Source organism: Copadichromis virginalis, linkage group LG11, assembly GCF_057382275.1.
Source record: "Copadichromis virginalis isolate Kocher_CV1m ecotype Utaka linkage group LG11, C_Virginalis_male_GT1.1, whole genome shotgun sequence".
Classification (NCBI taxonomy): domain Eukaryota; kingdom Metazoa; phylum Chordata; class Actinopteri; order Cichliformes; family Cichlidae; genus Copadichromis; species Copadichromis virginalis.
Genome location: NC_140628.1, coordinates 21,204,083 through 21,230,729, shown reverse-complemented (window position 1 = coordinate 21,230,729; position 26,647 = coordinate 21,204,083). Strand labels below are relative to the sequence as shown.

General features: G+C 38.6%; 3 protein-coding genes across 4 annotated transcripts; all 3 read right to left on the bottom strand.

Annotated features, from left to right (window-relative positions):
- Window positions 1-761: 761 nt before the first annotated feature.
- hoxa11b (homeobox A11b) lies at window positions 762-4,844 on the bottom strand. Its single transcript, XM_085473616.1, has 2 exons — window positions 4,105-4,844; window positions 762-3,191 (listed from the first exon to the last, which is right to left on the bottom strand). Exons 1-2 carry the CDS (start codon window positions 4,703-4,705, stop codon window positions 2,959-2,961), a joined length of 834 nt encoding a protein of 277 aa, XP_085329742.1. The 5' UTR covers window positions 4,706-4,844; the 3' UTR covers window positions 762-2,958.
- Window positions 4,845-11,247: 6,403 nt separating this feature from the next.
- hoxa13b (homeobox A13b) lies at window positions 11,248-12,351 on the bottom strand. Of its 2 annotated transcripts, none has more exons than XM_085472680.1 (2): window positions 11,714-12,351; window positions 11,248-11,494 (listed from the first exon to the last, which is right to left on the bottom strand). In XM_085472680.1, exons 1-2 carry the CDS (start codon window positions 12,349-12,351, stop codon window positions 11,248-11,250), a joined length of 885 nt encoding a protein of 294 aa, XP_085328806.1. The 2 variants fall into 2 exon arrangements, with proteins under 2 accessions (XP_085328806.1, XP_085328807.1); XM_085472681.1 differs by having other exon boundaries at window positions 11,248-11,486; window positions 11,718-12,351.
- A 3,282-nt stretch (window positions 12,352-15,633) lies between these two features.
- hibadhb (3-hydroxyisobutyrate dehydrogenase b) lies at window positions 15,634-26,123 on the bottom strand. Its single transcript, XM_085473615.1, has 8 exons — window positions 26,025-26,123; window positions 24,981-25,141; window positions 24,749-24,858; window positions 24,531-24,652; window positions 16,979-17,112; window positions 16,776-16,852; window positions 16,535-16,691; window positions 15,634-16,242 (listed from the first exon to the last, which is right to left on the bottom strand). The coding sequence occupies exons 1-8, from the start codon at window positions 26,092-26,094 to the stop codon at window positions 16,084-16,086; spliced, it is 990 nt and encodes a 329-aa protein (XP_085329741.1). The 5' UTR covers window positions 26,095-26,123; the 3' UTR covers window positions 15,634-16,083.
- Window positions 26,124-26,647: the final 524 nt, after the last annotated feature.

Below are 26,647 nucleotides of genomic sequence, written 5' to 3'. Positions count from 1 at the left end.
AAGTGCTCCGGTAACCACACACGGATCATATCCCAGTCGGCCGGCCAAGCAAGCAAATCGAGGATCTTAGTTAATTTTTATTTTCCATTTTTATATCATGACAAAGTCAGTTAAAACTAGTTAACAAAAAGCGTTGAGTTAAAAGCAAATAAATAAATAAAAGATACAAATAAAAATAATACATTAAAGCACGCCTTTAAATAAAAATAGAAGCTGGGTTTGTGGCCGACAGATTTAGGTCAGCCTAAAATGTCGCTTATCGTGGGGTTTATCCTAAAATACAACACCGGTTACGTCTATCTCCCTTTAAGCCTGGAGCCATAAAGTCTAGAAATCAGAGCTGCAGTTTATATACAGCCATTTTATATGGCGGCAAACGTGCAGCAGTCTTGCTGGAATGAATGAGAATATCCATTAACCCCTCTGGATTATTTCCCGTCAGATCTAAGTGTGTGCTGCGCTTCAGCTGATTATTATCATTCCCTCATATTATTATTCACATAAAACTTAGGTGTAAAAAGGGGGCTTTTTATTTATCTGACTTTATTAAATAAATGTTAGAAATCGAATGAAAAGCACGCACAAAGGGACAACAAAAGTAACCAAACGAACCATGGCTTCCACTTTTTAAAAGATTTGTATTGATCCCATAGCGTGTATCCAAGGATGATCAAATCCTCTTCCACTAAATGAAGTATGATCTACATTTAAAAATAAAACAAAACTGTATGGTGTTGTAAAAATTAGTGACCCACAAACTGTTTGGAATATAAACCTTTGAGATTTTATTTCTTCATGCGCATTAGATATGCCCATTACTTTGCACAATTTCAACCTGAGAACTGCTGAATTGAATATACACAGAAATAAATTTTCTGCAGTTTTCTTGCGGAACTTTTCCAGAAATCTTATTATTATATGATAACATACAATAAAACATCTTCAGGTCAGTTATATGCAGACAGAAATGATTCTGGATGTTGTGGGAAATAGACTTTCTTAAATCACAAGAAGAGAAGGGGAAAAAGAAAAATACATCCCTGTCACTGTGAAATGAATATGACAGTATGTCTGTGCCTACCTTAACAATAAAATCCTGAGGTGGTTACATATTTAAAGCGGCTGAACGTCGAGTCAAACTTCCTTCATATCTCAATTCACGGCAATGACATTGATCTGAGGAGCGCCACCCAGTGGGCAAACACAACAGGCCCACACTGGAACGCAACACCAACGGAATATTCCTACCACGGCAAGATGCTGATACAAATGAGGCCGGAAAGGTCCGTGAACACAAGTTTCAGTGCTCCCAGCCGTTGTTTTTCAGGCCCTTAGTCACAGTTAATAACCTTGGTCTCAGACGCTTTATTGCACTGCACTCCAAACGCTCCAGACGAATCCGCGTTTTATGGCCAAGTTACTGGAGCAACTGGGAGGATGTGCAGCAATCAAAGCGGCATTCCTGGGAGCCTCACAGGATGCACGGTATAAGGAAGGCTACAGGGCCCTTATTAGCTTATGACAGGCTATTCAAGTTGTTTTCAGGGCCCTAGTGCTGATTATAAAATCACATTGAACACTTTTTCTTTTTTACCATCTTTTCATGTGCAGTTACCTCCATTTGCCTGTAAGATTCCCAGCTTGTTTATGTACTAACATACTTATGTAAGGTCTTTGGATTAAATCACTCCACATAATAAATAAATGATGATACTGTTGGTGGTGACTGTACTCACAGTCTGGGGTTTCTCCGTGTCTTTATTTACCCCATGTGCTACTGCTGGTTCAGGCTGACACAGGCTGACTTGAGCGTCCAGTAACAGCTACAACACTTCGTGGAGCCACATGAGAAAACAAATACATTTGTTTTTTAATTAGATCTACGCGATTTTTTAAAGTGTCAAGATCGTTTCAGATTGACCTAATAGGAATGTAAGGTCAAAAAAAAGCTTTTCCACATCCCCCTCCCAGAAATGAATGAAAGCCTTGTAACGGATATCAAATAATAACTGCAGAGGATCTGATTTCCAGCCACGAGGGAATAAAAAGCGTCAGACCTACATATCATGCATCTGATACGACCCACGTGCTGGCATATAAAACAAAATATTGGATTATGTTTCTTTTGGAGGCTCTTTTATCAGAGGTTTGCCCTTTGGACGAATTTGGAAAGTAATCCAACTTTTACGAGCAAGGGCTCGACAAAGCGCATGTAGTAGGGTCAAGCGCAGATGTTAAATATCAGTGAATCTCAGACTTAAGTGCATGAGACGAACAAATTTGTATCAGATTATGACTTTACTCATTCCACAACTATGCAATGCCGTGGCAAGCGTTTTTCGACCAGCTGATCACTATCAGTGGTGTCAAAAATCAGGAGGGGGGTCTGTTAGTAACTCCAAAACCTAGAAAAAAAACGTTTTTAAATCCCCAGACTTCTTGTATTTGCACAGGAACACTGAAAAGATGGCGGCCGGGGGGGGGGGGGGGGGGGGAGTCAAAAGTTTCGGCCCGCAAAAGATCTGTGTTCGCGCTAAAATTGGGCCAAATCAAGATCCATTAAAGGGGACAGAAAGATACACGTGCGTGCGCAAGTAAACTTTAATCATATAGTGGAACAAAATAGGATTTTTTTTAATGCATCTTGATGTATATTATTAAATAAAATGAAGGGAAATCAGACAGATGTGGTTTTCTGCGCAAGCACCCCCATGCAACCATTAGACTTTAACATCTGTCGAGCTTAATAATAATAATAATAATAATAATAATAATAATAATAATAATAATAATAATAATAATAATAATAATAATAATAGAGCAAATTGTGTTAAAGGTATATAAATAATTATTGATGGAGAGTGGCACTTTAAAATCTCGTCCTCCTGTCCAGGTAATGATATAGATGTGTGTGTAAAAGAGAGAGGTGCGTGTCCGCTGTCTTTGTTCAGTTTTTTTTTATAGCAGGGGGTTCGTGGTGTAGTACTGTAAACGGTCTCTGTTCAGTTTCTTCTCCTTCATCCTTCTGTTTTGGAACCAAATCTTGACCTGGCGATCTGTCAGGTTGAGCATCCGCGAAAGCTGCAGACGCTTCTCTTTGTTGATGTAAACACTGAAGAAGAACTCTCTTTCCAGTTCCCTGATCTGATATTTGGAGTATGGACATCTCTTCTTGCGCGTCCTCTGGCCACCTGGAAGACAACAAAAGGCAAAAGATCGTCACTTAAGATTAACATGGACCCCTTTGCACCCGCGTGAGATCGCCAGTGTATTTCTCGCTGATAAGCAGCCCCAGCTTTGGAGTTCAAGTATCTTCCCCCTACACTCAGGCCTACAGGATCAAGACTTGTAAACAAAGGCTGGGATTGATAGTGAAATCTGTGAAGTGAGGGGGGAGGGGGGGGGGGGATCATCTTGGTTGTTTTGGGGATTGAAGGCGTAGGCCTAAACGACACATGGGAGTATCATGTATCTGGTATTCTTTTACTGTTCCCTATTGATCTCGCTGTGGGTAGAGAGCAGTTATTTTAGCTTTAGCACTGTAGCAGCTGGTGCATTAAAGCCTTGCAAATCCAGTGAATTTGTAAATATTTATCCAAAGAAGCAGGGTTAAGCCTAAACTCTTGTCCAGAGTCAGATTTAAACGCCCAACGCACTCCACTTTGCACTGCGCAGAATAAACAAGAATGCTAAATCTTAAAATGATCCAAAAATGGCTTATAATCAATGCAGAGGCTCTGTGGTGTGTTTTAAATTTCTAGGTCGCTGTTAGGCTGTTATGTCAGTAGTATTTAAAAAAAAGAAAATAAAAATTAACATTTGGCATATAAATGTTTTACAAGGTAATTATAAAAGTCCATACAAGTGCACAAATGAAGGGGAAAAACAGAGGCCATGTTGGAAATCTTGAAGACCAGCTTAACGCCAAAGTCTTCACGGCCAATTTCAATCCCAAGCACGTGATCTTGTCGTTTATAACATAGTTTTGTTGTAGGGTAAATCTGCAGGCCCTCCATAAACCTTACGTGCTTATAAAACTGCATATAAAAAGCTTTAAGAGCAAGGCGTAAGATTTTTCTCTGTGCATTAAGCAGGTTCACTCACTGCTGCTTTTGCTCTGCTTCTCCTCGCTGTGGCCGGAAGACGACTTGGGGCTGCAGCTCTCCGCCGTGTCGGAGCCCGGGTGCGCAGGAGCTGGGCTTGCTTTGGCGTGTCTCTCCGTGTCTGTCGCGTGTGCCGTCGGCGTTGCGCCGTTCTCTGCGCTCCCGTAAGCAGTGTCGAAAAACTGATCGAACGCCTGTGGCAGGACCCCGTTCCTGCCAACGCTGCCATAGAAGCTGGGCGTCGGGTTGGAGGAGCTGCAGTGGCTGGCGCTGGGGCTGCCTTTCACCAGGATCTCTCCCCCCCGAGAGGTCGGGCTCGTCCAGCTTTCCCTGTGCACGATGTCCTCAGCGAAGCAGTGCGATAGGCTCCCCCTGCTGTGGTGCCATTTACTTGAAGTATCAATGCCATAGTCTCTGAAAGCCACATCTCTCACGGATGGGACCTGTGGAAGAGCTGAGGACTGGTAGGAGTATGTCATGGGGCAAGAGGACTGGCTCTGGGTTAAATAATGAGGGAGACCCGAGAACTCTGCTCCGGAGACGTAGTAAGTGCAGCTCGGTAAATACATATTGGAGCCAGAGATCCGTTCATCAAAATCCATATTCTGTGGCTGAAAACGTCCTATAATAATCCTTGCATAGTTCCTCCGCGACGCTGCGCTCCAGTCACTTTGAGGCAGACTGGTGGAGCAGAAATCCTTAGACGTACAAGCTGACGTGGGGATCCATCTCTATCCATTCCTGAGGGCCAAAGCCATGTGACCACTGGCACAAAATGACAGATAGCCTACGTCTCAACGTGTAGGTTATATGAGTGAAAGAGTTTATGAAGTCGATCTTTGGCCGTGTGGAAAAGGAAAAATACTGAAACGGAATTTTGCTCAGAACTATTTTGGATATGCTGGAAGAGCTGAGCCTCTTATACACTGATTTTCATTGTTCCAGTGGGGTTATCTGGCTGAAGGCCTATTAGTGCCATGCTACAGGGTGGAAAACCCCTCAATTATATCAATTTTTACGCAGGCCAAGCATACCTGCAATTATATTATTTTATTTTTTATTTATTTATTTTTGGTTTCTTTCTTTCTTTCTTTCTTTCTTTCTTTCTTTCTTTCTTTCTTTCTTTCTTTCTTTCTTTCTTTCTTTCTTTCTTTCTTTCTTTCTTTCTTTCTTTCTTTTTATTGTTTTTAAACCTAACATTCGCCTTAACCCCGACCTCAGCACAGACGCCTGAGCGCTTTTGAAGATGAAGATCAGGTTTTCGGCCTCGTCAGCAGCAAAGATACACACCCGGTTACGCACGTAAGGGTTAAACTTTGAGACACAGATGACAGCATTTAGATAGAACAGATGATCTGTTGAGTTTGATAGCTTGACAGATTCCAGTTTTGAAAAAAAAAATGGTGCTCAGTCACACATGCGTAAATTTATTAAGAAATTAGAAGCCTGTAAAATGGGATTATTTCTTGTCTGTGGATTTAATATAGCTCCTCTGGTTATATGGCGACCAATCAAGTCCCCAAGTGTGGGGCGATGCGAGACATTGTGTACTTTTGTTTTTCAGGCATCCGCACAGATTTATATTTCTATATATTTCTATATTTGTAAAGTTTTTTGTTCAGACCAGCATTTCCATGATCGTTAAAACATACTTTTCTATTTAATACCACATTTCCCCCAAAAATACATTGAACCGCAGTTTGTTTTTTTGTTTTTGATTTTGTTTTTGCGTAAAAGTTGAAAAAAATTATATATATATATATATGTGTGTGTGTGTGTGTGTGTGTGTGTGTGTGTGTGTGTGTGTGTGTGTGTGTGTGTGTGTGTTTGATGTTTAATGTAGACATTTACGTGTTCATGTACTATGGATAATAGAGGTATTTGTCGAAGGGGTTCCAGTCTTTGGATCGCTTGTTCTCTCATTGCAACGCCCAATATAAACCTTTGGACACGGGCGATTTCCCACACTCCAACCCATTTTCATTTGTCATCACTGCTGACTAAGTGGGCACATGTGTCACATATCACTAAACCCGTTGTGCAGCCAATTTTAGAATTTCGTCCAAATATATGAAAGCCTGTGAATTTGTCATCTGCACGGAAGCATTAAGAGACTCTAATATTTCACCCACGTGGCTGTCTCGCTGATTTGAACGGACTGCGTGTGCTTATTGCTATGGCACTAATATTAATTTCATTGTTAAAATCGTCTCGAACAGTTTCACCCAGTTTAAATTCTTTTGCTAATTATTCGTCCCGTCGTATTTATAGCAGCATCTGTATTAAACCGAGCCTGCAGGTGTGAATCGGTCTGTCACATCCTTAAATCATGTTATATTTAAATAGATATTCAATGCAGGTAAAAAAAAAAAAAAAAGGACATGCAATGTTAAAGCCGTACATTAAAATATAAATTGACACACTAATTGATATGAGAAGGCTTCACTGTAGGCTGTAATCATTTACATGCATGCTTGTCTGCGAGAGTAGATTTCTAGGTGTTTCCCATATAAAGAAAATACATATAGGAAGATGGACACTTTATTTTTTCTATAATGACAATTTCATTACAGAAATTGACAGAAAATGTTCATTTAGACAACTAAAATGATGTATTATGTCAGCATAACGAGTGGGTTGTAAATTTTAATTAAAATATTTAATGATTGATTGATTTTACGTTGCTCAGATAATCATAAGAAAGCGAAAGTTGGCTCAGATGCAAAGTGTAAAAGGATTTTTTTTTAAGGAATGCAGATATTCAATGTAACAAAAACCGAAAATGTATTAAAAACACACATTTAGACTGGCAGCTAGGACGATGATGGGTGCTTTTAAAAAGAAAGCGTTTCCTCGATTGCCGAGAACTTTCGGTCGACATATGTTTTGTTTAACTCCTGGACTTTTCCTGCTCCCTAATTAGATTTCAAAAGAGGGAATTATCTAAAGTGTAAGTAAAGTAACATTTTACCTGCATATTATGGTTGATTCATGACGCATTTGTGATTATATTACAGGTATTTTAACAGTAGATGGATAATGACATTTTGTGTGTATCTCAAGCAACATGTCAGAAATTAAAATATTATGTACCGAGCATTGCAAGTTTAAAAACAAATCCAAAAAAGTGTTTCGATTTATTTTTTTCGGAGTGGGTCTCTTTTGTTTACACGTGAAACGCAGCACTCACCTTCAAAGACAAATGTTCAAGTGGAAACAAACAACGAAATAGTTTTATTTTCCAGCACTTCTTAATATGTACGAGGATTAAATGAATACAGCATACAGACTGCTCACTTTGCAACAGCTCTGCGTCTATGAGCCTGGACCATGCACGATGACTCGGGAGGAAAAAATGGGAATGATTTGGAGGACAGAAAGATTTTCAAGATAGCCAAATATTACTAGAAACGTGTCTCTCTGTCTTCTTTAAGTAGTTAAAACTATATCGGTAACCCCTAAGGAGTTGTCATGCGCTCGTTTTAAAGTAGGCTAATTCATAATGTGGCTTTGACCAGCAAAGAGATCGTACGATATTTATTTCAGTTTAATGAAAATCTGAATGTTTGCTGTAATGAAATTTAAAAATGGACAGAAAACTGGACTCTGGGTGCATCTGTCGGAGCAAATAAAATAGAATATAGGTTGTTTGTTTTTTGGTTTTTAAAAAAAGTCTAATTAAATGCCTTAATAAAACTTTCTGGATTCGAAAATTCAGCCTCGTGTTCATCTTTAAGTTTAGCAAATGAAGACAGCAGTTGGGCTAAAATCAATCCCACGTGGATGATTAGATAAGTGTGGATTTCAGCCCCTATTATCCTGACAGACAAATGCATGCGAGCAGTGGATTTGATCCAGTGTTGAGTGTGTTTAGGCATGACTCCGTATCTCTGATCAAGAAAAGCAAAAATATCCAAAGCTGGAAAAAGGCAGCTCCTTTCGAACATTCCAGTTTGCTCGTGGGTGCCAGGAGTCTGCCTTCAGCTGCAACAAATAAAGATCTTTGCTCTTGTCTGAAGTTCATTGCACAACCTTCAACGCCAACATCCAGCTATGCAAATACACAAGAACATAGAAGAGTGCTAACGTCCAGCATTAAACCCAGAGTCATTTTGTGCAGCATGATGAGTTAAGCTTCACTTTTCGTCTTTTCCCCCGTCTTCTTATTTTTAGCCAGTTAGGCTGTAGGCCACACATTCGTTAGGCTATCTTGTAAATGTTCTTGGCTCCAGTTTCCTCCTTGTCAAGCGCTATAATTTACATTTAAAGATAAAGTTTAAAGATTCAAATCAAACTAAACAGCAGGCCTGTTTTCACTCTTTTACTGATTAATCCAGCAGCAACCTTCAGGTCTGCACAATACAGGACGTTTTGGAGTGAGGTGCATTTACCTGTGTGGCTGTTAGGGGGAGCAATGGCACAACCCAACAAGAAGAAGCCTCGCACTTGTAGACAATTCACACATGGGGAAGATTTTGAATCCATCTCATGGTGGGAGAATATTTAAAACAACCTCATTTATTGCAAAGAAGCCAGCCAGCAAAATGCGTAAAATGCAATTTCTAGATTTCGAAATAATGAGCGGTGTTAGAAAGTATCCTGACGAAACTCTGAAATAGACAATAAAGTCAGTGTTGTTTGTTACCCTGGACGGCACAATGTGACTGAGAAGAGAGGGTGACACTCACCAGAGGGTGCTGCCTGGTTAGCGTTAAAAATGCTCCTTTTTATGGCACAGGTCCATCCTTCAAATATAACCGGACAGAAAAAAAGAGCAACCGGCCTCACAGGCCTTCAGCACGGTTAAGTTAATAGCATGACTTATATTACTTCAGTCACGCAGTCTTATTTTACACAACACATTTTTTTTTATTCCTCCAGTTATTAGATGAGCTTTTTAACCTGCAATTTGCTGCTGCAGAATTTTAATTGATCTCGTTTGGAAATGAGATATTTTGAGGTAATTGTGATATTGGATTACTGAAGCCCAATACTTTGAGCGAGAGGTGAAGAGAGGTTAACGAACTGATTGGTTACGCGCTCTTACTTTATGAATTCGACATAGAAACATTTCTGGGTTGCAGTCAGCGTGTGTGTAATGCTGCCGATTATTAAATCTGATGATGATTAATAAATCAGCAGCCTATTAAAACAGTTTCAGGCCACTTTTTTTTTTTCAAAGACGGGATTTCTCATTATTGTTTAATGACGACTCAACAAATGTATTTTTTACTTCAAAAAACAAACAAAAAAAATCTTATTAAAATATAATTTGAAGTAAAAAGGGTTGATTGGATTGTTTCTTTTATAACATAGATAAAAAGATTTTTTTTAAAAATAATATAGAAAATATGCCCAGGAATATTATTTGGCGATATGAAGAATTGAATGAAAAATGCATTTAAAATGTATTTAAACTCAAAGTTTAAATATATATATATATATATATATATATATATATATATATATATATATATATATATATATATATATATATATATATATATATGTATGTATGTATTCATACCAAGCTCTTTCGTTGGATGTTTTAATAACAATGGGAATACGAAGTGTGTGTGTGTGTGTGTGTGTGTGTGTGTGTGTGTGTGTGTGTGTGTGTGTGTGTGTGTGTGTGCGTGATTATAATTATTAACATCCCTATTTCACTTTGCCACGACTTCATATTTGTCAGATGTGTCTTTAAAAATGTACTTACATAATACTACGATATTTGAACGATATGCTAAAGCTATTGATTAAATGCTATTGCTAATGAGATAAACAATTGTGTTGAACTCTTACCTTAGCTGATCAATCAGGCACACGACACACTTTAATAATAGACTTGTTTTTCAGGTTTAAAACAACGAGGATTTTCCCTTTTTCTCATTCTTACTCTCTCTCTCTCTCTCTCTCTCTCTCTCTCTCTCTCACACACACACACACACACACACACACACACACACACACTTACGCATTACTTGTGTGAAGACAGACATGAAGACAAATGTCTGCAGTCGATGAGCAGACGCGCTGCGCTGTGCTGACGGAACATCGCCACTAGATGGCGACATAAAATCTTTTAATGGTAAAGGCTCCAGTCCAACGACAAGACTCTCCATAAAGGCCTGTTGGCCTACATACAGGAAATATACTGCACTGATTGTTGAAAATGATATTCTACCAGGAGAAGGATTTTGGAAAGCCATCTTCTTCTTCTTTTTTTATTCCAACCGGACAGAAATAAAAACGAGCAATGAAAGACACAATTACACTCTCAAACATTTATTATTAAAATAAAAAAAGTTGTCTATTGCTGTCAAAATGGGAGGATAGATGTCACAGTCATAGTATTTACATGTTATGCCTATATTTTCTTGAAAGCCAGGAAATTAATGTAGGTTATCAGCTCGTTGGCAGGAGAATTCCTTTGAACAAAAGAAGAAAAACTTTGAAAAAAAGAGAGAATTGCGGATAAACTGGAGGCCAGTACTGAAGTACACAAGCCAGTCTCGAGTTTGACATTTACCTAACTACTGGTTGATACTAAAGGATAAAGTTTATTTCAATAAGTTCAGTAAGTAGATGGTTTTTTAACCTTGTTTTTTTTTCGAGCCGCCAAGAACGTGTGTGAAGAATTGAATCCTGTAATTAATATGTGAATTTGACCGTGATTACCTGAGCCTGGCCTGTTTATATGCAGTGACATTTTTATTTAGCATTACACTGTCTATAAATGTTTTCACTGTTAGTGATTCAGCTTTGATTTCAGTGTTGTATTAAGTAGAAGAAAGGCCCGTGAGCGGACAGCGTGTATCTTCTTCTTCTCTTCTTTTAGTTTTTTTTTCAAAGCAGAATGTCTTTGGTTAATAATATTAAAGCATCCCACGCACAATTGCCTTGGTCAACGTGTTCCAAAATCATTTCCGATCTTCTGTCAACAGGCCGTATAGGCTGGTTCCAATTAAAACAGGAGAAGGAAATGTGCAGGACAAAACAGAGCCTCTCTGGCGACAACAAAAGCGTTCATAAAGTAATAAATTACAGCACAGGTATTTTTTTCTTTTTTCTTTTCTTTCTTTTTGTTTTGCTTTCTTTTTTCGGATTAAAGGGCATCTATGTCCACCTTTCACCATCCTCGGAGCTAACTGGAGCTCTTGAATTTATTGACGATTTTTTTCTCCTTTACGCGCCTGTTTTGAAACCAGATTGTCACTTGTCTCTCTGTCAGGTTTGTCTGCGCAGATATCCTTCTCCTTTTGTCTTTGGTGATGAATTTATTGGTGGCATATTCTCTTTCCAGTTCCTTGAGCTGCACCTTGGTGTATGGCACACGCTTCTTTCTCCCACGACGCACAGAGTTGTCTCCACCAGAGATAGTTTCTGGGAAATAAAGCACATCAGTTCGTTAATTTGCTGGATTGATGAAAAAAAATGCATCAACAAATATATTTTTAAAAAGTCCAAACGCAAAATGAAGTGGGGAAAAAAAACAACCTGATATATATAAGCCCTGCAAGCACGTGTTTTTGCAAGTTTAATTACACACGCCGGCAAAGACTGCATATTTCTGTATGAATAAATAAAAAAAAGAAGAAAAAAAAACTTAAATACCTTGTAAAGTGGATTTCCACAGAGGATTTGACTGTGGTTGCTCCTTGGTGCAGTAAACTTGACCACTCCAACCGTTGGTGATGGCCCATGGCTGGTAAGGCTCCATGGGCAACAGAGACTCGTGTCTTGGCTCAGATGGGGCGCTCAGCGCAGGTACGACAGGGACGTCCAAGTAGCTGGGTTGGTAAGGGCCAGAGGAATACCCCTGATAAAAAGCAAATTCTTTCGCTCTAGAAGAGAACTCCTCACCAGAGACCGATGAGTCTATGTACTTATCGCCATAACCAGAAGGCTGTGCGCACGCTTTAACACTGCCGTGTGACATCCTACAAGGGTAATAACTGCTGCCAAAATATCCATAGGGCAAAGATGCATTGGGCGAGCTCTGAGTCGCAGAACAGGGGCTGCACTGTTTGCCAGGTTCCCCCATGCCAGACACTGGCACCTCACTCGCAGTGTAGGTGGTGCTGGGCGCCAATGAGGTTGGATGCGCTAACAGATTCCTGCACTGATTTGCAGCAAAATTGCCTCCGGTAAATCCTTCCATGTTCTTGCTTCTTTCATCCAAACCGTTCTCGTACAGAAACATCACCGGGTCAATCCAGTGCGAGTGGAGGAGTAATGAGGCGGTCATAGCATTCCCTACATTGAGACGACCAACTCTTTTTCAAAATCCCCTCGACTGAGCCCAAACAGGGACTCGGGCAGAGTAACGATACCAACACGCCTGAGTACGTAAAGATCGTAAGGTTATTGGCCAGGGCCAAGCACGTGATATGCAAAGGAGACGATAAACGTCTTGACACGAGATAATGCAGATCAGGCTCTGAGTTTGAGAAGACACCGCACGTCAGTGCATCCAGTATTTGCCAACAAGACCCGCAGGCATTTATTTTCTATCGGAAACGATTTTTGGAGTCTCACACCGAATGAACCTCGTGTGGAGGCAGTCATATTTTATTACTGTGTAACGCACTGTTTGAAATAAGCAGTAAGTGATTATTGATTTTTTTTCTCTCCCCTGCGAAGTTGTATGCACACGCGCCCGTACAATGAAACATGTTTTAACTTGACTGATAAAGAAAATAATACTTCCACACTCCCAGTGTTTGGTGGGGTTTAAACCAGTTTTGCAAACATTACATGTTTTGAATGCGCTTTAAGTAAAACGTGCAGATTTTTACTAAATCTAGGATGACAGACTCCCCCCCCCCCCCCCCCACACACACACACACACACAAACAACAAAGCTGTAAGCACATCTCTTAAGGATATATTTTAATGCATTTTATGAAATAAATCAAAAATCAAACCGTTCTCACGTTTAGCAAACACAAATTTGGGGTCCACAAAATACAACAAACATTGCGCATTTGGTTGCACTCTACCTCATGCGAGTGAGACGCAGCCGGGGGGCCAAGGTCAAGTTGAAGTTGCAGTGTTGCCAAAATGACACTTAAAGCACAAAGACAAAGAAGCGCTAAATTCCGCGGACTGCTTGGGCGGCACCGGTTTCCACGAGGAGTAACTTGAATTTGCACCATTCCCTTCCTATGATAAGACTTTGCAATTAAGTAAGAATAAAATCTCTAATAATAAGAAGAATAATGAAGGACTTTCTGGGAAATATGCTAAACCTATATCTTTGTAGGGTCACGTGGGTTACTATTTTCCTGAGTCAGAGCTTTTAAAAAACTCGGAGAAGTAGGGCAGATATTACCATAAACAGATGCTATATTCTCATCGGTCTGCAGTGCAACCAGCAACAAATCCAATGTTTACATTTTAGCCCGTGTGGAAGTCTGTGCAAGTGAGTCTGCCACTGAAAAGGTGAATACGGACGGGAGGGAATTTACATACTATTTTCATTTAAAATGTATGTGGTTATTTTAAGTTTGAAACCACAAACGCAGAGGAATGTATACCCAACTAAATTTGAGCACCTTTTAAAAAATATATGTTTATATATATATGTGTGTGTTTTTAATAGCGTTTTCCCACCTTTTGAGGCCGTAAATCTTTATGGCCCAAGTTCATAGCTAATAGGCAAGAGTGAGTAGTAGTCTAGGCTGGATTTCAGGGGAAAAAAACTCATAATACTTATTGTTTTTATCGCTTTTTGTTTTTTTTTTATTGCATTGTCACGATAAACTACCCTGAATCTGCTTTTTGTTAAACATTATGCTACTTCGCATTTTTTTTCCCATCTAAAAAAAACTCCGCATTTCAAAAGCGGCTGAGCTACAATAAATGAGAGCTGGCTCGAAAGGAATCTGAGCCAAGTTGTTCACACATTAAAAAGCGGATGCCTTTCTAAAATGAATATAACAGCTAGTAGAAATCAGTTTTTGAGCAGTTTACTCAACTGAAAGTCGATCACGGACTGAAAATTAGGGAAAATCAGTAAAGATGATTTCAGTGTGTTCATACACACAGACACACACGCAAGATTCAGCATTAAACTACTTTGCGTAATTTTGTCTGAAAATTCAGTGATTAACAGGAAACTGTGATTGCAGATTCTAAATACTGGACTAATTATCACAAACACAACAGAAAGAAGACAAAGAACCTAGAAATGTATAAATTAAATATAGAAGAAGACTCTGAAGTTAGGCGGATAACACAGACAGATTTACTGATGCTTATAATTCTGTTTGTATAGGGCTTGTTTTTCACCTCCTAATATAGCTATATATATATATAAATATAAACATAAAAAACAATATAGATAGATAAACATATTAATTGTTAATTTTATTACATTTTTAAATTAAAAACAGAAAAGATAAGCCACCATTTATTACATTTGGAACTTAAAAAATACCGAGGATGTGTTTTTTTTTTTAACACGATCAACATTAGAATATATCAACTTTTTGCAAACAATGAAAGAAGTTTTAGGCAGAGCCTGAAAGAACCTCGTTTGGCTGACACGATCCATGATCAAATACACGTATTATTTATTTATTTTGAGAGCGAGAGAGAGAGAGAGAGAGAGAGAGAGAGAGAAGAAACCAAACCCACGGCTGGATGTATAATTTATTTTAAAAAATAAAGATGCCATAACTTGAGCTTCGGCGTGTCATGCGCGCTGATGTTTGTGTGTTACTGTCTGCGGAGACCAAAGTGCTGCTCTGTTTGCAGTACCTATCAAGTAGATGACAACACAGCTCTTAGCCTACAGTGCTTAATGGACTTTTTATGGGTTTGTCTTGTGATCGCATGACCTATGGCACCTTGGCCTCTCAGTGGTTCTTGGCAAACTAGATCAGAAACATGCCGTCCTCCTGTCTGGCGTAAGTGGGGATATAAGAGAGGGGTAGATTCCCAAACTAATGAGGCGGACAACCTGGTGCAGCAGTTTACCACGGCTTTGTTTCTTAGCCTGACGAGTCAAAGCGCAAAAAATATGAAAATCTTAGAGAGCGGGGAAGGATAAGTTGTTCTACAAGTTTTGCCCCTGCATGTGTTTCTCTATCACGCCGCATCCCATCACTGCATCCCCTCTGCAGCAAAGTTTCCCGTGGCAGCTGTTTGTTCAGCATTTTACCGTGACTTCTAATTCAGTAAGACACACGATACGAAGTAACATTTGGGAGCTATTTAACTTACTAGTGCTCTGAAGCATGGGGTGAAAATTACGCAGTGCGAGACCAAATAGGAGCTGCACAATGTATTTAAATCTTAAATTGCCATCTCTTTCGCGAGAATTAGCATCCTTCTTTCCGAGTGTGTGAATTTTGACTGCATTTAATTGCGAGTTTGCGGACTGCGCACATTGGGTTATTTGAGGTGCTTCCTGGGGACAACGTATTGCCATTGTACAAGGTCACAATGAAAGCGCAAGAGTAAAAAAAAAAAAAGTATTAAAACTGAAGTCAATTTGAAGCTAAAATCCAAATAAATAAATCCGTTAAAGACGCCAACATTGTTCTTTATTTTGTTTTTTTAAACAGGATACCACATGACACTCAAGCATCAACTCCCCTATGAACAAAAAACAAAACAGCAACATAAAGAAACCATTGCAAACAATAGATAAATACGCAGAGAACAAACTGCATTTGTAGTTGTTCAACCCTAAGAAGAATTTCTGCTAAAAGTTTAGATACATAGATGATAATTCAACATCTTGTAAATAAAAAATGAAATGAGTGTTTTTACTATAAAAAGGCTAGATCACACAGGATACATGATTTCCTGACAGGAATGAAGTTCTCATTTGATTTGTCACACTTTGGAGCTCTGAGACCTTCAAGAAAGAAAAAAAAAAGCCCTTGTGGTGAAATGCACCCTAACTACGCTATGTTAGTCCTGTGCAGAGCTGGGCATGGAAAGGCTGTGGACGGCGTGGAGGCTGACATTACTGGCCCTCCTCCTCACGCAAAAATTGGAACACTGAGGAGAAATCTTTATTGCCGTAACCACGTGCGCACATCATACGATACACCTGATGGGCTAAGGAGCCGAGAGGGACAGGCGTCTTTGTGTTGGTTGCTGTGTTCTGAGCGAGGCCCAAGTCCTGAAAGAAAAAAAAAAAAGCCCCACATACATTAGAAACACAATCAAAGCGGAAAATGTCATTCTGAAACCACAAGTTAGAAGACCACAGTGTTGTATTAATGAGTTGCTGTCATTAAAGTAAGGCACAGAAATAAATACACCATAAACAAATACTTTATGAATGACAAAACACTTATTTAAAAATAATGGTGCTGCTGGCAATAAGCCGTCGACATCACTGAGAGGAAATGTTATGACTATAAAATAAAATTCCTCCCTCATATGTGTGACCGTGAGGTTTACAAACTAACCTTAGCCATTAGCTGAGTGCCAAAGCCTCCCTGGTAGTTATTCCCAGAGGGGACTCCTTCCATGACTCCTGGTACAGGGTTGTAGGTGTCACTAGACCAACACCGGCCTGAACTCATGTTCAGGATTTGGGCCAAAAGTTTGGGATCAAGACCAAGTCTGGGATTTGAAACCAATGTTAGAATTTAACCACATGATGTTATTTGTCATCCATTTTCTGTAATGCTAAGTAAGCGTTTTCACCTGATTCCCAAGTTCATTGTCTCAGAAGTCCCGATCATTCCAATAGCTAAAAGCATGTTGTTGCAAATTTTAGCAGCCTACAACAAAATGGTAATTCGTTAGGTGACATCTACATTTCTCATTTTGTGAAATGGTTACGAATGAACCTGTGGACACATGATCAGTGTTTCTCAGAATCACAAAGGCCAGACAACGGCTCACACCTGTCCAGTTCCAACTTGACCGCAATAGATCACATTAGCTCCCATGCAGCTCAGGAGTTCTTTAGCAGCAGTAAATTCCTCCTCTGCTCCCCCAACCATGAAAGTCAGTTTACCCGAGCTGGCGGCACCCACACCTGGGAAAGGGAAACCATGGTTACATACAACATCTGGTATACAGTGCTACATTTTTTAAAAGTGTCATTTGTTTGATAAAAATTTAAAAAGAAGGCAAATTATCTAAGTAGTAACTAATTTTAAAAATATACTATCCATAACCACGCAGCCTTATTAGCAGCTACCGTTCTATGCTTTACACATTCAGTATAGTGTAGTGTAGAAGAACAGATTTCATTAGTACATCCAGGGCTAGTGGAATATTTTTAGTTTAATATGACATTTATAAAAAACAAAAAAAGAGAAAAGATCTTGTTGCATTTTTTTTATTAGTGTTCTGCACTCCCAGTTTCCTGCCTTCTTTAAAATAAAGGTGCTGTGATTCAAATGCAAACAAAAGAGACCCACTACGAAGAAAAAAGTAAATAAAAGGTGATATTCTGTCAACTCAAATCTTGTAGGTCATGGAAATGACAAAAATGAGACTGTATGCGAGGTTAAACACACAAAAAATAAAATAAACGTATAAAAATATAGATATAAAATATAATTAAAATCCCTCCAAAAAAGACTTGAATGAAAAATTAAGATGATCGACAACAAATGGAAGAGCTAAAAGCAAATAAGTTGTAGATAAATGTATTTTCTCCCACTGTTGGTCAGGATTTGCCCTAATATAAAACCAGCTGTTGCTGGATTCTTTTGTGCATTAAGCATGCATTCAGGTTCATATGGGGTTAAAACCTTGGCAAATATAATAACCAGGTGCAAGCCACTGGGTGCCAAGAAATTAACCAACAGTGTCTTATAATTAATCTTAAAGTTTACAGGAACCCAGCAGAGGAGAAGGGCCAGGATGGGCGGAATATGTGACTCCCTAATCCTTCTGCGCAGTCTGCCTGAAGCCTTTTGTATTAATGGGAATCTAGAAAGACACTGTGCTGGGAGTTACAACAGGCAAGCTGAGAAGCACGAAAAGCATGGGTAATGCCTTTGAAACTCATCCTGAAACAAGGTACATTTAAAAAAAACAAAAAAAAAAAACAACCTGTGTGTTATGTTGTAAACCAAAAGCTTTAACAACTACGCTGGCATATCAATGTAGTGCCTCTGTGTTGTTCAAAGGAACAGCATGGACACTTGGCCGAGGCATTTAACAATATAACAAGTAGCTGTGATGAAAGAGATAACCACGACTTCTGATTAACTTCATAGACACGCAGGAAGCAGTTAACAACATTCACAGCTGTGTCATCTGCACAACACTGAAAACTGCCTGGATTACAGTAAAGTATAGACGGAAAATTTATTTGATATTGAAGAGTAGTGACGTAACGGGGACAAGTATATGGATTTTATTTTTTTTAATTTTTTTTTTTAAACTGCTGGTAATATTGGATATAATTTATCATTTAAATATTACCAAAATGTACTCAAAGGCACATCTAAAAAGATGAAAATCTGAGCAAATCTATCTTATAAATTGAAACTAGACACAAATGTATTTATTTTATAAGAACATTCAGAGAGTCTAGATTTAGGTTAAAACTGCTTCTTTCGAATAAGATGTGGGATTTGTTGACATCATTTAGGTTTTGGGAGCGTGTGTGTGTTGCATTCGGAATGTGTGTGTAATCCATTTCTTACACCCTGTGTTGTACACTAACTAACTAGCCAACAGTTTGCAAGGCTGGGATGATGATCAATTCCAAAGCTAATGTTTTTTGCCAAATGTAATTCAGACTTGTCTAGAGGAATTCTGCCATCCAATTCCATGTCATAGACATTCAAAATGAAGCCTTCCTTGTGATATGAACAGTTTTGGACATTGATTTTCCTTTTCAGCATCCCTCTCTTATTTCTGACTGTGGCCTTTGGTACAGTAAAGATTTCAGTCTGGTTTCTCAATTGGTCCTAACATTTATTCACCCAAAGAAACAACTTTTAAAACACATGTTGACTCAATTATGTTCTCTCCGTGTGTGCTTTTAAGTTTAAGCTTACACCACACTGCCACTGTACTCCTTTTGATTTCTGCCTGACAGAAAGAGAGATGTTCACTTCATTTCGGGGCTAAAGCCTGGTGACTGACGTGCTGTCAGAGCATGACATACGGTTCAGATTGCATTACTTAAACTGCCACCACCACACAAAGAAGTTTGAGCCAGAAAGCAGGACAACTTTAATCCATGTGCACTACAATGGGGTGGACGCATATAAATCATTAGTAATCTTTAGAGCCAGTCCATTAAAAAAAAAAAAAAAAAAAAGGACCAACTTCAACTCAAAGAAAGTGGCTGTCTTGACAGCGATTAGGTCAAGTTCAAAGAAGCTGTGCTTCTTTGTGGATCTCAAGAAAGCCAGAGGATGAGCACACACACACACACACACACACACACACACACACACACACACACACACACACACACACACACACACACACACACACACACACACACACACACACACACACACACACACACACAGCTATAAAGCATCTTTGAAGGCAAAGCCATTTCTCCTCCTTTAGCACGATGGTGGTATTTCTTATTAACAAACACTAAAACAAATCAGCACGCCTACCAAGCTTTAACGAGGAACAAAATAAAACGATGATAGCGGAGGTGACGGAAGCTGAACTTATGAATGCCATCAATAGGCTGAAATCAAATAAGTCACCAGGCTCCGATGGTTACACCGCGGAGTGGTATCGGGAATTCAAACAGGACTTGATCCCTACACTACTTACTACTTTTAACTGTGTGTTAAAAACAGCGCAAATTCCACCGAGTTGGAAGGAGGCAATTATTTCGGCTATTCCGAAAGAAGGGAAAGACAAAATGGAGTGTGGCTCATATAGACCTATTTCTGTCCTTAACATAGATTATAGATTGTTTACTTCGATAATGGCCAGGAGAATGGAAGAATTTTTACCTGACTTAATTAGCAATGATCAAACGGGGTTTATAAGACGACGACAGACCCAGGATAATATACGTAGAACTCTTCATGTAATACATCAGATACAGACATCTAAGAGTACAGCCATGCTTATGAGTATTGATGCAGAAGAAGCCTTTGATTCTGTAAATTGGGACTTTCTATATAAAGTCCTGGATAAATTCGGCTTACATAAGGGAATTGTTGATACGGTGAGGGCACTATACACTAACCCCACCGCAAGAATTAAAGTTAATGGTTCTCTCTCAAATAGCTTCGTTCTGCAGAGAGGAAATAAACAAGGCTGTGCTTGGTCCCCACTCCTGTTTGCATTGTACTTAGAACCCTTGGCACAATCAATTAGACAAAATAAAGACATTAAGGGGATCACTATTGCAGGACAGGAACACAAGCTCGCTTGTTATGCGGATGACATATTGATTTATTTAGATCAGCCCACTAACTCCTTGCCTTCGCTGATGAATCTGTGTCAAAAATTTGGGAAACTCTCTGGATATAAAATTAATATGTCTAAAACTCAAATTCTCAGCTATAACTACAACCCCCCAGCTCACATGGTTGTTCAATATCCAATGAATTGGCAAGCACAATCATTGAAATATCTAGGAGTTGTTATTCCCAAGGATTTAACTAAACTATCTGATGAGAATTTTGGTTCTCTACAAAGGAGAATAGTGGGTGATATTAGGCGATGGAACATGATCCCCTTTCTTTCTTTACACTCACGAGTTGAATCTATTAAAATGAACATCTTGCCAAGAATATTATATTTATTCCAAACATTACCAATATCCATTGATCCAAGTCGTTTCAATGAATGGGATAAAATAATATCGCGGTTTATATGGGGGGGGGGGAAGCGGCCGAGGGTTTGTTTTAAAACTTTACAATTACATAAGAAGGTGGGAGGATGGGGGTTGCCATCACTAAAAAATTATTATCGGGCTGCTCAGTTGAAAACGGTGGTTAATTGGTGTGATACAAGCTACCAAGCACACTGGAAGACTATAGAGGAGAATATGTTTTCCTCCCCAATACAAGCTGTCCTGATGGACTCGAATATTCGAAAATATATTGACAAGATTCATAACCCCTGGGTGTCGTGCACACTTAATATATGGAGAAAAGTCGTGAAAGAATTCAAACTTGAACAGGATTTGGCTTTATTCAAATGGTATGCATATGATTCTGACTTTGCCCCGAATAAATTGGACTCACGTTTTAAAAGCTGGCCTGCTAAAGGGTTATCTACATAGGATAGTTTGATAAAGGATGGGAACCTTATTAGTTTTGACACGCTGAAACAGAGACACAATCTAGAAAAACAGGATTTTTTTCGATACTTGCAAATAAGACACTATATAAAGACAACAATCGGTCAGATGTCAAATACTAACGTGGAATTGGTAACTTTATTTAGACAGGCATACAGTGGGGATGTTGACACAAGACTCATTTTTTTTTGGTACAATTTTTTTATGAATAAGCTTCCACACTCAACTGATTATGTGAAGATGTTATGGGAAAAGGAGGGAGGGATGTGTATTTCTAGGGAAGAATGGACTCAGATGTGGGAATGGCAATGGAGGAGTACTTCCTCCAAAAGCTGGAGGGAGTTCGGATGGAAAACTCTGATAAGGTTCTTTATCACTCCATGTCAAAAGGCTCACTATGATGGGAATCCTCCCGTGTGCTGGCGAAACTGTGGATACCAAGGAGCCCATCACACCCATATTATGTGGGACTGTCCTGTGCTACGGACTTACTGGAAAGACATTCATGGTATATTACAAGGCATTTTTAACTGTACATTCCCTCAGGATATGAAGACAATTTTTTTTGGCTGTATACCGCAGAACTGGTCCAAAAATGACATATGTCTGTTAAGAGCTTTATTGGTTGCAAGTAAGAAATGTATAACAAAGAAATGGTCCTCGCAAGACATACCGACTTTGTCATTATGGTGGGAAATTACGTTAGAGATATATAGGATGGAGGAAGTAACAGCTCATGTTAATGACAGGATGGCCTGGTTCCATCTGTGCTGGGATAAGTGGGTCCAATACGTTAATACCTATAAACCGAATTTTCTCTTTAAAGCTTGAAACCACCAATTTAGTTAATTGTTTACTCCCGACAGAGCTTTCTCCTTTTATTTTATATATATATAATTTTTTTTCCTTTTTTTTTTCTCTTTCTTTCTTTCTTTCTTTCTTTCTTTCTTTCTTTCTTTCTTTCTTTCTGTCTTTCTTTCTTCTCGTTTTGTTTCGTTTTTCTCTTGTAAACTGTGTTAATTAATGCCTGTAATCATCTTTATGAGGTAATATTGTAGAAATAAAGAATATAAAAAAACAAAAAAAACAAAAAAACAAATCAGCACGAGTGACACTGAACTTGCTGTGATAGAAAGACGTATTTGGATGTCTTTATCTATTCAAAGTTAATCTGGATGTATTGGTAAAGACAGTGTTCATTAGAGTTGCCATTTTAATCATCTAAAATTCAAATTGTCAAAAGCTAATCACATTTTGTGGTGCTACAGGTTTGACATACATAAATCTCACAGAGTTAACGTGGATCCATTTCCATGTTTAGAGTCTTGTGCTATGCTAAAGTTACTTAGCAAGAAGCCAGCAATTCCACAAATACCATAAAGCTGAACCAAAATGCTTCTATCCAGGGAAACAAAAATCTATTCAAATCACATAAAAAATTTTTTTATTCATCTTGGTGTAGATTCTCAGTTTATGAAAAAAGCTATTTATATTGTCTCTTTAGGACCACCCAACTTTTAAACCAGCTTTGTACTGATTAACTGCCCCTTGCAAACAGAAGGTTTGAACAGAAGGTTTGAACAGAAGGGGTGGGGGTGGGGGAATGAATCCCCTGTCACTGACATAGAAACTGAATACTGGAGTAGTCAGAAGTCTCAGCTTTTGGCTTGGAGGAGTTACTTGCATATCCAGTGCTGTGCTCGACAACTTCCTGACTTTTTTGTTTTTGTTTTTTTACATTGATCTGAAACATGTCAGTGTGGCAAACAAAATTTAATATTAGACAAAGATAAGCTTAGTAACTACAAAATGCAGTTTTTAAAATTATTCATTTATTAAGGGGAAAGAATGGTTTTAAGTCCAGACTTTGTTAGGTCACATCACAACCTTCCTCTTTATTTTTTTGAGCCATTAAGAGGTGGACTTGGTGGACTGTTGTGTTTTGGATCAACGTCCTGCAGCACAATCCAAGTACATTTGAGCTTAAGGCCACAAACTAAAGGCCAACCATTCTTCTTCGGGATTTTCTGGTAGAGAGCAGACTTTAACATTCCATCAATTATGGCAAACCGTTCAGGTCCTGAAGCAGCAAAGGAGCTCCACACCATCATACTACCACCACCATGTTTGACTGGCATGATGTTATTTTTATGAAATGTGTTAGTTTTACTCCAGATGTAATGGGACACAAACCCTCCAGAAAGGTTAGTTTTTGTTTTATCAATCCACAGAATAATTTCCCCAAAAGTCTTGATGATCATCAAGATATTTTTTGGCAAATGTGAGATGAGCCTTTGTGTTCTTCTTGGTCAGCAGTGTTTTCCCCTTGGTACTCGCCGATGAATGATATTTTTGTTCAGTCTCTTTCTTATCGTTGAATCATGAACTCTGACTTCTCCAGTTCTTTAGATAATGTTCTGGGTTCTTTTAGTGACCTCCTGGATGACCTCCTGGAGTCATTTTGGTAGGCCGGCCACTCCTGGCAAGGTTCCCTACTGTTCCACGATGTTTCCATTTGTGGATAACGGCTCACACCATGTTTCACTGGAGTCCCAAAGCATTACAATTGGCTTTGTAACCCTTTGCAGACTTATTGATGTCATTAACTCTGTTTCTCAGCTGTCCTTGAGTTTTTTTTAGATCATACCACTGGTAAGTTTAAATAGCTTTGTTCCCCCTTAATAAAGAAATCATTATTTAAAAAATACAAATAACTGCATTTTGTATTTAATTATTTTAATCCAGTTATCTTTATCTAATATTTAAGTTTGTTTGATGATCTGCAGCATGAAACCACTATGGAAAAAAAAAAAGAACAACCAGGAAGGGCAAATACCTTTTCATAGCATTTGACCTTGTCCATGGTTGTTAACCATCTACCATTGTTAGCCTACATGAAAGAAAAGCTGCAATGCATCAGTCTCTCATTGCTATCAGAAGAATGTCCTCAGGAGTATTAAGATATAAGGACAGGTTATTAATACCCTTAAATTACTTTGTCCTACACAGTAATTTAATGGGAAGCCAGCAATTTCACAAATACTATAAAGCTGAACCAAAATACGGTACATCTATCCAGGGAAACAAAAATCTATTCAAATCAAATAAAAATTGTTTATCAAATAATCAAACTCCTTAACTGTAATATGTTTGAAAAACACAGGTGAAAATAATAAAACGAATAAATAAAATATTAAACTTACCTCCTGATACAGGTGCGTCCATAAAAACGGCCCCCATCTTCTCAGCATCAGCAGCCATTTCTTTTGACACAGCTGGGTCAATAGTGCTGGAGTCAATGAGTAGGGAGCCTTTCTTTACCTTTCTGTTGATAAAGGTTCAATAAGTTTAGATAAATCTGAGATAAGAGATAAGGGAGCATGACATGCAGCACATATTCAAAGAGAAGCAAAAATAGTACTTAAGAATGCCATTGGGTCCGGTGTAAACGTCGATGACATTGGGACTAGAGGGGAGCATTGTTATAATACGATCAGCCTTCTCTGCTACCTCAGCCGGATTATCCACAATCTGAGGAATAAAGACCCCAAAAACAAACAGGCACATACACAAAACAAAAAAAAAGTGTTACAAGATGTACAATCATTTTATTTTTTTAACACAAAGATGCGCGAACATTCAGCTTAGACTACCTGAGCACCCAGCTCTTGCACTTCCTTGCAGGACTCTGGGAACACATCGGTAGCAATGACTGGGTATCCATGCTTCAGCAAGTTCTTCGCCATTGGGTTTCCCATATTTCCCAGACCAACAAACCCCACCTGTGTCTTTGAGGCCATAGACCTTGTGGATACTGGAAAACAACCACCAAATTGAAGATTATAAGACACATTGTCCCCGTTATTTATGCGGAGAAGTAATTTAATTTTAATAATTACCTGAATTTCAAATTACAGAATTAATTAATTTTATTTAAATATATATTTAGATTGAAATCTTCCCTAAAACACAAAATATATTCAGTCCATAGTGCATTTGTCCTGCAGTATCAAAGTACCACCATTTTTAATGTTTACTTAATTAAAGGGCATCATTCGTAACACAAACTTATTTCAATGTTAAAAGTTACGTGTTGAATAAATACCATTGTTGTGCCTTGGTATTAACATTAAAAACAGATACAACACATGCCTGTCTGGGGGAATTTTAATCACTGCGTTTTGTTTATTCATATTCTGAATAATATCTATGCTATCCAAAAGACAGCATTTTTTTTCAAATATTTACATTTCTCCCCCCTCATCAGTTTCTCTAAACAACTGTAAGATGTTATAAAGATGCAGACCATGTCTATGTCTACAGTGTGTAGTGGTAATATTGCATAATGTGCCTTGGATAAAAAGGCAAGACACGGTAAGACGTGAGACCAAACGATGACAATTTTTGTCCTGGACCGTTTTGAAATAATGAGTAGTGTGTAGCTCTGGTAGACAACTCGCCGTCAAGGAGGGTGTAATCTTTAACAAAAAAATATCCTTAAGCAGTTAATCGTCAACAGAATGCCCTGCAGCAGCTAAACTCAGTCCAGCGAAATTTCTACTCAAACATCTCTCTCTACATTTCAAGAAAAAATGCCGTTTTCACACCACGAAGATCCTTCAAAGAATAACTTTGGGTTGCAAAGTACGCGAGGCGCCCTACGCAGTGCGCACACGGTCTCAGTTTACTGTACTTACCAAACACAAAGTCAACATGCTTGCAACACCTTCCTACTAGATACCGAGACCCCCTCAACACAGCAGCCATACTTCTTTCCTCTTGACCTTTCGTGTGACGTAATAGTACGTGCAATGATGACGGCTGAGCCCTCCAATCAATTTAGAGATCTGCACAGTACCGCCTACCGGTTTCTGCCACTGAGCTACAGGGGAGGGTCAAGACTAAAAAAAAAAAAGTCCATTCTCTTCCGCTTATGCTTAAAACCTAAATAAATAATAAATAAAAATAACAGAATGCCCAGCAGTTCACACCACATACTATATTACATCTTGTATTTTATTTATTCTATTTCTTATAAATTAAATTCTATTCACGGTGCCTGTGGGAAGTAACCTATGTATTCTGATTGAAAAGAAACTAACATTCTATATACACACATATACTCTCTCTTTATGAATATATATCTAGAAGTGTGCCCGATTACGCACATGTGTTTTCTTAAATAATTTCCCCCAGGGATCAATAAAGTATTCTGATTCTGATTCTGATTTCTTGCAGATGACCAAAGCCACAGCTCCACGGTGTTGGAAGAATTATTCAGGTCCTGTAAATAATTATGCCAGTAAATAACTAATATTAG

Excerpts from the sequence above, each read along its gene's own strand:
- hibadhb (XM_085473615.1), bottom strand. The coding sequence starts at position 26,094 with ATGGCTGCTGTGTTGAGGGGGTCTCGGTATCTAGTAGGAAGGTGTTGC. Across the intron at positions 25,142-26,024 it reads GCATGTTGACTTTGTGTTTG|TATCCACAAGGTCTATGGCC; the intron begins GTAAGTACAGTA and ends GTTGTTTTCCAG. Across the intron at positions 16,853-16,978 it reads GTCAAGTTGGAACTGGACAG|GCTGCTAAAATTTGCAACAA; the intron begins GTGTGAGCCGTT and ends ATTTTGTTGTAG.
- hoxa13b (XM_085472680.1), bottom strand. The coding sequence starts at position 12,351 with ATGACCGCCTCATTACTCCTCCACTCGCACTGGATTGACCCGGTGATG. Across the intron at positions 11,495-11,713 it reads AAATCCACTTTACAAGGTAT|TTTCCCAGAAACTATCTCTG; the intron begins TTAAGTTTTTTT and ends TGATGTGCTTTA.
- hoxa11b (XM_085473616.1), bottom strand. The coding sequence starts at position 4,705 with ATGGATTTTGATGAACGGATCTCTGGCTCCAATATGTATTTACCGAGC. Across the intron at positions 3,192-4,104 it reads GAAGCAGAGCAAAAGCAGCA|GTGGCCAGAGGACGCGCAAG; the intron begins GTGAGTGAACCT and ends GTTGTCTTCCAG.